This window comes from Triplophysa dalaica, chromosome 12 (genome assembly GCF_015846415.1).
Source record: "Triplophysa dalaica isolate WHDGS20190420 chromosome 12, ASM1584641v1, whole genome shotgun sequence".
Classification (NCBI taxonomy): Eukaryota; Metazoa; Chordata; class Actinopteri; order Cypriniformes; family Nemacheilidae; genus Triplophysa; species Triplophysa dalaica.
In genome coordinates this window covers 17,692,284-17,704,256 of record NC_079553.1, presented here as the reverse complement: position 1 = coordinate 17,704,256, position 11,973 = coordinate 17,692,284, and the positions used below count along the sequence as shown (strand labels likewise).

The following is an 11,973-nucleotide window of genomic DNA, read 5'->3' as shown; positions in this document are numbered from 1 at the left end:
ACTTAGACCACCTGCTGTTAATTAAAATTATTCATCATCATTAACAAAACGACGAACAAGAAATGTGTGCATTGTGAATACGGTATAATACACTTCGATCACGCCTGAATCAGGCTCACCTCAATTAAAGACCAAACTCCAGCGGTAGGGAAAATGGGTCAGTTTGAAGAACTGTCTCTGATAGATTGGAAGTGTCACAAGCTCTCCTCTACTAAAATATCAATTAATTTATTCACTGCCAGACAGAACCCGGCTGAGCCGCATACTAATGTAGCCCACAGTGGGAACACACACAAAGGCATGGCCCCAGACTTCCCAGGAAAGGGATATCACCAAGCGGCTCAAAAACGCTGCTGGAGCCAACTGCGATTTATACTGCTACGTTCACTGTACAGGTGTGTGTGTGTGATTCTCCTCCGAGATTTTTAAGTAGTGCATCTCTTATTCAGAATCTGCTCTGCAATCGGGTCCCCGCACCTGCGCCCAGCAGGATTTCTTCTGAAGTCATCAACTCTGAACTCAGGAAAGTACCAGACGTTATAAGACTAATTCTAATAAAATCTTTACTGGCAATCGTACAGCTGGGGACCCAGCTAGCTAAAATAAAAATTCAGAAGGAAATGAATTTTCCAACTTATTTTCTCATTAGCATGTCATCCCCAAAATTCTATATGCAAGAGGACTTTCAAGAGACTGCATGTCTACCTTCAAAATGACCAAAACTGTGTCATGCAAGGGATAATGTACAGGAAGGCGAGTTGTTATTGCAGAAATAAGCCCTGACAGTGTGATCAGGTCCCGACGCGAAGCACATTTGGACATGAAATGTGAAATATTTCATCAGCTCATTTTTAGCGTATGCAGACTTTCCGCGAGGAAAAGCCGTTTACCTATGGTTTTAAGGTAAGAAACGATTTTCAAATGTCACGAACAGGCAATTTGGTTAAATATAACGGCAAATACAGTATTTTATCAACAGACATATTTATATTTAATTTGTCAAAAAAAAACTGTCAAAATGATTTGCTGCATCCGGTTATTTGCGTTGATAGGTTGTTATGTTGGAATAACAAACCTGTAAATGTTGCGAATGGCCAATCAGATTGAACCATTCCAATGAGCCGTGTAATACGAATATATAACAGTGGTTGATATGTTCCGAGTGTTTTAAAGTCGTCTGATACCAAATAGGATGTAAAAAATGGACAATCAAATTCTTCTTACTGTAAATTCCCCTTCAGTATATGTTTGTTTTCATTTTTATGCTTGGTGGAACTCTTCCTTTTAATTTGCATCTATATTTTTTACATACCTGTACATTAAATCCCCTAGTCGTTCATTTTTGGGGTTCAAAGGCTGAAGACTCCCGTTGCGCTTGCCTCCATCATTCACACGCATTCATATCTATGCCATCACCCCGGCTGAGATCTGATCATGACCAGAAGAATCAGAAAAGCAGGAGGCCAAAAGGTGCTTATTATCCTTGTAACTAATTATGTCTTTGCTCTTTTTGTCATGCTGAACGTTCCCAGGCATCGGGAATTCGGTTTCACTTGGCTTTGGGACCTCCCTAAGTGATCACTGTAATTCTGAGGTCAATACAGATCTCCATGCAAACACAGGGGTGTTGACAGAGTTGCAACAATTATAGTTCACAAAACCCAACAGTTACGTGCCTACAAGGCTTCAGGGTAACATGTTGCGGATCAGTAAACATTCATGTACATGGATGATAGGAAACTGTACAATAATCATGGGTTTACAGCCTGTACAAATAACAAAGCCGAGCACATTCGATCTAAATCTGATGGAGATGCTATAAAAATACACTGTCAGAATGCTATATTTTTGTGTGATAGGAATACCTATATCTAGAAGAGAAAGGAATTTACAGCAGGTTTCTATCCAACTTTATGAGTGGCTTTGAATTGACTCTACTCTCATCTCACGCAGCTAAAAGGAAATGAAAGATCTAAACAATAAACTCATCCTGAAGAGCAATGTTTCCTTTCTGATTCACTTTGCTGTGTCACAACCAATCCTAGCAGAAACTAGCTCTCCATTTTAACAGTCGGACTTGAATTTTACATGAATTTGTAGCTACAGTCTTGGCTGTCATTACAGTATTTAATTTAAAGTGACTTACAGTGCATTTATGACTGTAGTATGTGTGTTTCTTAGAAACCCATTATCCATGTTTAGCTTTCGCCGTTCTCCATCATTTGAGATTCAAGAACATCTAAACAATATCATAATAAACAAAACTTCTGCTTTATGGCTAAAGTTTGAGAGCTATTTTCACTGGTGTAGGACAACAGTAAGAGTATACACCACAACGTGGGGTCAAAGAAATAGTTATAGCAAAAATAACAAATCTAATATTCTAGCCTCGTGTTGTCATTTTATATGCTGTTATTTGCATTTTCTTTCAACAGAAAATGAGAATTTTTATGGAAGAAAGCAAAATTAATTAATTATTTACTCACCATTTTCGTTTCTGTTGCAATGCAGGTGCAACTCTCAAATCGAATATTGGTGTGGGTAGACAGACTAATATGCAAATTTGTCCTATGGTGTGACGGCAATTAAAAAATATATATATATATATTAACTGTTTGTTTTCTAAATTTTGCTATGTCACACCAGAGTGACATTTATATTTTGAGATTTTGTAGCTGCTCTCAAGTTTTATCAAGATTTTCAGCGAATACACAAATCTTGATTTGTTTAGACTATAGTAGATAAGTAATATGTGACCCTGGACAACAAAACCAGTCTTATGGGTACATTTTTCGAAATTTAGATTTTACATGATCTGAAAGCTGAATAATTAAGCTTTCTAAAAATGTATGGTTTGTTAGGATAAGACAATATTTGGCAGAGATACAGCCGTTTAAAATTCAGGAATCTGAGGGACAGGGGCGTAGCTACATGGTGGCCATGGGTGGCCTTGGCTACCCCTGAATGATGGATGGCCCCCTATCTGGTCACCTCTGTTGTGCGAAGCTGTTTTAAGATGTGTCGGAGTTTACAGAGTCCTGTGCAGATCATTTAACGTATACACTGAAAGTAATGCGAGAACATTAGCCTACTCTCGGGTTAATATGATGTCATGCGCTGACGCACTGACGCAAACAGTCTGAACGCTATAGCTGAAAAGCTGTCAACCGCTTTGTGACAGTGTACTGTCTGTGTACTGATATTTTGTAGAAATGCAATGATGTCATTTGATTTATATAATTCAGTTCCATGAAGTCTTGCAAAGAAATAAGCTGTTAGATTTTTTTTGATTTATAAAAGTGCATATACAGCACTATAATATATGTGTAATTGATAAAAAAAAAATGTAGATGTGGCTGATAACAGAAATTGACTTCAGTTTCTTGTTTTACACACTTTGTTTCATATAACCCCTTGCTAATGTTCTTGTAATTTGTAACATCTTATCTTTTTGTAATGTTCCAACAGTTCTCTGTTTGTATGGCAAATTTTTAATTAGCCAAATAAAAAACAAATACGTTTAAGAGTAAGCAGTTAAAGACCTATGAGAGCATTGCAAATACATTTTTACTTTATGTTCTTTTTGTATGTATTTGAACAGCAAACTATGTGTAATGTCTGTAAGGATTTTTTTGGTAACCCTATTAAAATCACAGGGTCCTATCTGATCACCTCTAAAAAAATGTTCTGGCTACGCCCCTGCTGAGGGAGCAAAAAACTACATTTTGTTAATCAGAGGCACTGCAGCAGGCCATCCACTCACAAAAATAAAGTATTTTCTATATTTCAGGCAGGAAATTTACTAAATATTTTATATTTACTAAATATGATCTTTACTTAATATTCTAGTGATTTTTAGCATAAAAGAAAAATCTATCAATTGACCCATACAATGTATTTTTGTCTTTTAATAGAAATGTTCCCGTGCTACTTAAGACTGGTTTTGTAATCCAGGGTCACATATATACTTAGAATAATGTGATCCGGTTTTGGACCATGACACACTAGCCGATATACAGTAGGGCTGCTTCAAAAGTTTCCTTCCGTTTTCCAACATAAAAAATAATAGCATGCAGATTTAGAAAGACATGAGGGTGTCTATAACTAACAGTATTGTATTTTGTGGCACAGTCTTTTAATATTGGATGCAAGACTGAGAGTTATTGAGCATAACACAGTCGTCTCGGCACAGCACAAACAAAACCTCATGTGTTAAAAAAGCACTGTGAAGTATTATAACAAAAGGCTGATAAAGTTAAATTTCAATCCTTTTAATTTTATATAAACGCACACTGCAAGGTGCTCTGAACTTTCATTGTAACTGCGTGATAAAGAGAAAAACTGAGAAGTAATCCATCACGAAGACAAACGGCCATTTGCAGAAACTCATAATTTATCTGATTATATCAATGGCTATAATATAAAGAGCAGCATGTGTCCAAGTTGTAAAATGTGTTCAGTTCAATTGGCATGATTATTAAATCCATCTTTCTAGCAGAATCTGGACTATCTTTAAAGTTGGAAAACAAGGATCGATAGCTTGAAATGAATAGCTCAGCTTGCTTCAGTGATAACAGCAGAGCACAATGGAGAACACTGGCTGGTCTGCCATCTCAGCTTCAGTCTCCGTGCATCATTGTTTCCTACTATTGATCTTGTACTGCTGTATTTTACGCAGCTCACTAACTTGTGCTGCTGTGAGAAATCAGCCGATGTTTGTCTGCGAACAGGCAACTGAAAACAGGTCGATTAATAACCGTGATCATGAAATAGTGAAGAGAAGAGGGTTTCAGTTGATGGGAAAAGAATGTAATATATCAGTGTGACGTAGCTCTTTAAAACCTGAAAGAACTGAAGGAATGAGATAGTAACAGCTACAGTAGACCAATTCAAAGTTTCTATGTTACAAAAAACATAAAATATATATATATACAGCCAGGACACATTTTTTTCTTTATTTTATGGATCTAGAAGACCTATTTTAAATATTTTGAAACATATTATTTTATTATATTTTAAGATCCAATAATTGTTTAACCATACAGAACAGATAACCTAAACTCTTTGAAATACGTGAATTTATCCCAATTTATTTGAACCAGGGGCGCAAGTCCTGGGGGGGACATGTGCCCCTCACTTTTTCTCTCACGGACTGCAGGCCACCGATGAGCAGACAGCTAGACATGAACCATTCAAAACAACTGACAATTTTTATAGTTTAAACTGAGCAGGGAATCTACATAATCGAGCTGTACACATCACACATACTCAACTATCTCCTCAAATATCTTTATTTAGCACCAAAAGTTCTTCATTTTAACTATTTCCTCTGCGTGAGCGCGGCATCTCCCACAATAGACGTGTTGACGTGTCACATGAAGATTTCAAGAGCAGGTAAATAAATGGACACTTCTACTGTAACTCTGCAGTAAACAAAAATGCAGCAGTAGGCCTAATAAAGTATGTTTATCAGTCAGTGTTTTATCATTTAGAAGATATAAGCAGTTTCCCAGACAGGGATTAGATTAAGCCAGAACTGGGCTTTAGTTAGATTTGAACAGTTAAGTAGTATTCACAAACATGCCTTACAAAAAAAACAATACTTGTACAATACACTGATGTATTTTTGGATATTGTACATGGGAACCACCACAAAGTGTCCAGAAGTTTAACCTCAGACTCTCATCAACTATATATGCACTATATTTAATAAAAAAAAAACATTAATTGTTTTAACTGTGGTGGAAGTCAAACAATACATCCAGCTTTTGATGTTTTCAAAAGATATTGTGGTTTTGCCGTTTTGCAATTTAAAATCTGTTTTGAAGGCAGTATTAATGGGTTTGACTTTAGATTTGATTGTTTTAAAATTGGATTTATTGTTTTGACTTTAGTTCAATGATGTCAAAACAATATGGGAATGTTTACTACAGTATGTACAAAAATCTTCTCTCTCCATATCAGGGAACCATTGACATCATTGCAAACCCTGAGTCTGACAAATATACACTACTGTATGCAGTATATCACTGTACGTGTATTTGTTGTTGATTGTGGAGTTTGCGTCACTCATAAGTATAACATACAGTCTAACATATATCGATTTTTAACATTGTCCAATCTGTGAGAGCGTGTGTGTGTTTCATTGCTATCTTACAGTATTTCCTTGCGCTGTCTGTAAAAGTTCCTCATAATAAAGAAGTTGATCCACTTCAAAGCAATCGCTGGATCTCTCCACCAGCTTGCTCAAATCCTGTCTGATGTTCTCCTCGGTCTCCTGCCTCTGTCTGGCCTGCTTCAGGTAGTCATAGATCTTCATGAACACCTCCTCTCCCAACCTCTGATGAAGTGACCTAAAACATTCATTCAATTCATTTTAACTCAGTTCAAATTGCAAAGAAAACTACATAAATACACTTTTGAAACAAGCTTTCTGGTTTTCCTGTTCAACATGCATATAACAGCACTCAACGCTGTGGGAGTATTGGAGGCGTCCAAGCGGGACGTCTTGTAAAAACGACCCCCTGACAGGTGTTAGATATGTGAGCAGGTACCGTGAATCACCTCCACGTCTCAATGCCAGTCTCATCCTGCCAGCACCTTTGGACCTCTCAGCTAGAAAAGAGCTTCACAGAGGTCAGATTTTTTTTTTATGTTACTAATGGGTACTAACCCTGGGTTGACTGACAGCATAGATGGGCAGCCTGTAAGGTTGACAAGCCATTTTTTTATCCAACAGAGCTTAATCTTATAAAAGAGGAAGTTTGTGAAATATGTGTCAGATTTTGATATTCTTATGAAGAAAGATCCATAGAAATTCGATTTGACCTGGTCTATCGCAAGTAAATTGATTTCAACTTTCCACATCAAAATTCTTTATGGCATTGGAGAATTCATGTGACTCAAACCCTAGAAACCTCTAACGAAATGATTGATCACTGACCACAGTAGCTCCAAGGTTTCTACTGTATTATCATCCGGGACGATTTAACATAACGTTGAAATCAAATTTGGGCTAGCTTGACTCAGTTGTACCCACAAGGCAAAGCAATGTCATTATATTAGTCAGAAGGTGGAGAAAGAAACTGGAAATAGACAGTTACAAGAGATGATGGAGATGCCCATTAGAGACCAAATTAAAAGAGATGTGGAAATATCTATTCTAGTTCAGCCCATCTTCAGCAGTTCAGAGAAAGTTCTCCAGAGTGTCCTGAAAGCAGGAGGCATTGTATTATTGTCTGATAACATGACATTCTTTAAGATACTCTATACTTACTGTACTCTTCTAAAGCCAAACACAAACCATCTCTAACTATACTGTGTCTAAAATATAAATTATAAAAAAAAATACCAGTTCATAAGCTTAACAAAGAAAGAATTTGTTCATTGTTGTTGAAGTATTATATATTGAAATATTAATGTTGCACTACTTTTGTAAAACATTTCTAAGGAAAAATAACCAAAGACCCATCAGCTTGAGTAGACTGAATTTGAAAACAATACATTTACAACAGTCCACATCTGACAGGCTCATATAAACTTCTTATAGACTAATCAACTCAAACTTGGTAAAGCCCACGATACCTTTCAAATAATAAGTATGAACTTTACATCTGGACCCATGAGGTAAATTTGATCTCATTTTAGATGAAATTTGCACCGGTTGGTTTTGATTTCATCTGCATCACAGGGTTATGTTCTATGAATGATAAAATATTTTAATGGAAAAAGACTCCCCGTTGACTGTCATATTGAAACAACATGTGACCCTCGATCACAAAACCAGTCTTAAGTAGCACAGGATTTTTTTTAGTAAAAGACTCAAAATTAAACATTTTTCTTTATTCCAAAAATCCTTAGGGTTTTAAGTAAAGATCATGTTCCATGAAGATATAGTGTACATTTTCTACCTTAAATATATAAAAATATATTTTTGTGAGTGAATGGCCTGCCACAGTGCCCTTGATTAACAACTTCAAAGGCAATTTTCTCTTTATTATGATTTTTTTGCACTCTCAGATTCCTGAGATTTAAATGATTGTATCTCAGCCAGATATTGTCCTATTCTAACAACTCATACATCAATAGAACTCTTATTTTTTGAGCTTTCAGCTTAAGGAAAAATCTACCCCTAAGTCAAATATGACTGATTTATATTTACATTTATGCATTTAGCAGACGCTTTTATCCAAAGCGACTTACATTGTATTGTATTATACATTTGTTTCTGACCACGTGCAATCCCCTGGGATCAAACCCATGACCTTGGCATTGCTAGTGGCAAGCTCTAACCACTGAGCCACAGGAAAGGAAAATATCTTTCTTTGTGTTCAACAAAACAAAGAAATGTTTACAGGTTTGGAACAGAGTAATTTGTGATAGAATTTAAAGTTTTGGGCGGAGTATCGCTTTAAAGAGGGAAATGTATTAAACGTAAGCAGATCCGTAAGCAGATCCACCTTCATGGAACATTAAGTCTATAAGCGGAAGATTGTTGGAATGAGATGAATGTTTTCATGATGGATCAAAAGAACTGGAGGTGAATAGAGAAACAGTCACAAGGAGACAATTGATTATGTCAGAACTGGATTGAATGAAAACAGAATTTTGTAAAATTACTTGCACAGTGAAAGAGACGTTGCAAGAGATTTGATTGATTTGTCTGTCGAAGATTGAGAAGGAATTAGATATAAAACTTTTTTGAAAACAACAAAAGCATAGGGGCCAAATGTACTGACTAGTATCTATAAAGAATCTATAGACGTTTTCACTCTTTGTGGAATAAAATCTATGGTACCTTGGATTTATGTTAAAGGAGAATCAGTTGAGAATATTAAAGTCTCTCCGGATTCTCAAACCAATTTAAAATGCAACTTTCGTGAGAAAATACAAATACGTAAGGCAGAGGAAAGAGGTGCATATACAATTTGTGAATGACAGACTTTGCAATTTTCCAAAAATCTACAGAGATTTTGTTGAATTTCTGCTGTACAAAAGAAATCAACTTAAAACTTTAAAATTTAAGTTACACATTGGCTTTACAAGTCACTAAATAACATAAATTATTTATATGATATAATACAATGCAGTAAAATATAGTACAGTACAATACACTGTACTGTACTATACTGTCATGATTCTGCCTCATCATGTCATGTTTTTCTTGGTTGGTGGCAGGATCATGGCAAAGCCTCTTTTTTGTGTGGAGAGAGGCATGTTATTGTTGGTTCTGATTTAACAGAACTTTATAACTCATCTTTTGACCTGCCCCTCTTGTTTCCTCCTTTTAATTATTAATGATTTCATGCCCCGCACCTGTTCCCCTCTTGATTTGGTTTCCTATGTAATGCCCTCGTGTTTGCTGTCTTGTGCTGGTTTGTTTTGCTTGTATTCCATGTGTGGCGTTTCATCACTTCTTGTTCTGTGGATATTTTGGTCGGGCAAGTCAAGTCAAGTCAAGTCTAAATAGTTATAGTTCATGTCAAGTGTGTTTTAGTTTAGTCCTGTCAGTTTATCGTGTCCTGTCGAGTCAATTTATTATTATTCCTTGTCCGTTGTCGTTTACCCCTCGTGGATTTTTTATTTTATAAATAAAGTCTTTGTTTTCCTGCCAAACACTGTCTGCAGCTGGGTCCTCATTCCTGATAGTGACACTATACTATACTATTCTTATTCTATTCTATTCTATTCTACACTATATTACGTTGCATCACATTTGATTATATTACGTATATTTTATTATATCACATTTAAATTGTTTGTTGTATTTCTTATAACTGAAGCTGGTATTGGTTAAATTATTGATGAGTAAAAGTAATAAAAAAACGTGTTAACATGTTTAACACATGTTTACAGTGTGGTGCAGACTGTGGCCTATTTCTTGAGTAATGTGTAAAAACAAAATCGTTAAAAAGACAGGAACCACTGGACTAATTAGAGTGTGAATACTGGATTTTGCAAAATGATGAATTGATAGGGTGTGAATTGTCTCATTACGCTAATTGGAAACACTGAATTTCCAGAATAACACTTATATGACACTATAGTTACATAACATGGGTCATGAAACACTCTCTTCTCAGGATACATTTTTGAACATTTTCTCATTAGTTCTGCTATAGCTGCTGTCTTTGCACAGGATGTTTGCAATACAATGGGTCACCTGACAGCGTTGGCCGTCAGCGGGAAAAGTCATGCCTCCAGGGTGACACCAGCCGTATCTTCAGGCATTTCATAAGTGTCAAGCCTGATGGGCAGCAGACAGTTACTGATGCTGACGAACGGCAGGGCTGGTGCGACATCATCGAGGTGAGAGCACGGGGTTCAGCATGCTCAATCCACCACAGTAATGGGGACCGGGATATGAGTGTGTGCGGTCTGGGATTAAATCGATCATGCTCCCCCTACCCACTTCAGCGTGAGGTAATTGCTGTCTCCTCCTTGCCACGCTTCCCTGGAGTTTCGCTGTTGGTCTAGAGCACTCCGGTATGGTAAAATGGAGAGAGCAAATTATTTCTTTTATAAACTGGATAGGATACGCTTACAGTTCACTTAAAGTGATTTCAAAGTGGCCCATCCTCTGGAGGTGACGAGAATTTAAAAACACAGTTTTAAAGGAATAGTTCACCCAAAAAGTTAAATTTGGTCATAATTTACTGTCTTATGCCATCTTAGATGTATATGACTTTCTTGCCTCAGCTGAACACAGAGTGAGTTTTCTATCTATATTTATATTTATATTTCTTGGAATGCAAAATAAAAAAACATAATTTTTGAACATTTTTACAAATTAACTTCAGACGACCATAATACAGGTCCAGTGTGTCATTTTTTAAATAATCGTTTGACAGAAATGCAATACAATATACATAACTATGTCTTCAGAGGTGTGCTTTCACTGTGCGTGTGTGCGAGTGTGTTTGCGTGTGTGTAAGTATGTATGTATGTGGAGCATTTGTATGTTTGTCTTTTGTGTTTTCCCCTTTTTCTTGTATTTCCAGGTGTATGACTTTAGTTATTTTACTTGTAGTCAATGTGTCTCATGTATAGCTGCTTTGTAACAATGAAAATTGTAAAAAGCGCTATATTAATAAGGTTGAGTTGTATAGAGAGTTAACAAAATGAAGAGTTATGATTTTATTACCTTAGAATAAGCCAATTCTATCTACATACACCGCGCGTCCCCTTGCATATAATTCGCGATGTTCTGTCACCCATCGTAATGTTTCGAGCGGGAGGGTTGGAGCGAGCAGTTGGTTGCAATTCGCAACCTTGCCACTAGATTTCACTGACTGGACCTTTAAAGCAGCAGTCCGGAAGTTTTTTTGGAGTAAAAATTAGCTAAAACCAATTATTAAACAAGTACACGAAAGAACTGTGTTTAAAACTGTGTCATTACCCTTGCTGGATTCACCGCGGAAAGCTTTTTTTAATTTTTTTTATTTGCCCTTTTGGGTCGACTATCCCGGAGATCCTTATATGGTGTCCTTCGTCTATGCGTAATTTCGTAATGTTCGTACACAGAACGAATAGGATCCGGCTGCTAGCCAGCGCATGGATGTAAGTGACAGGCGGTTTATAACGTGTATTCACAACTGCGGAGTAGGATTGACATCTGGGGATTCATCATTTGTAAAAAAACAAGAAAGATTAAAATGATGATAGTTTACAAAGAAACAGGAAATGTGATCGGACTCTTGTAAAAACAAGATTAATATTGGCAAGCCATTACAAATGTGGGGGGAACTGCATGATCTGAAAGGATTGTAAACGGGTGCAGACATCGCTTTATTTCTTCTGAACAGGTAAGACATTTCAATATTTTAATAGATAACACAAAACCATTTGATGTGTTAATACAGATCGGAACTGTTTCATTGGTTGTTCTTTCTCTCGTTGTTATGATCATTATGATAAATGTAATTTAAGACCTTTTCGAACGGGATAAGTATTATCTGGGGACCTCGTCAGATT

The 11,973-nt window shown here is 36.4% G+C and overlaps 1 protein-coding gene across 4 annotated transcripts in view; it reads right to left on the bottom strand.

The window, feature by feature from the left end:
* Positions 1 to 5,275: 5,275 nt before the first annotated feature.
* nek11 (NIMA-related kinase 11) overlaps positions 5,276 to 11,973 on the bottom strand; it is a 62,045-nt gene continuing 55,347 nt past the window's right edge. For 2 of the 4 annotated variants that reach the window (XM_056763132.1, XM_056763134.1), the window contains one exon: positions 5,276 to 6,353. In XM_056763132.1, the coding sequence (XP_056619110.1) occupies positions 6,149 to 6,353 (205 nt within the window). In that variant the 3' untranslated portion in view covers positions 5,276 to 6,148. The remainder of the gene's footprint in view (positions 6,354 to 11,973) is intronic. The other 2 variants (XR_008908562.1, XR_008908563.1) reach the window with 1 other exon arrangement.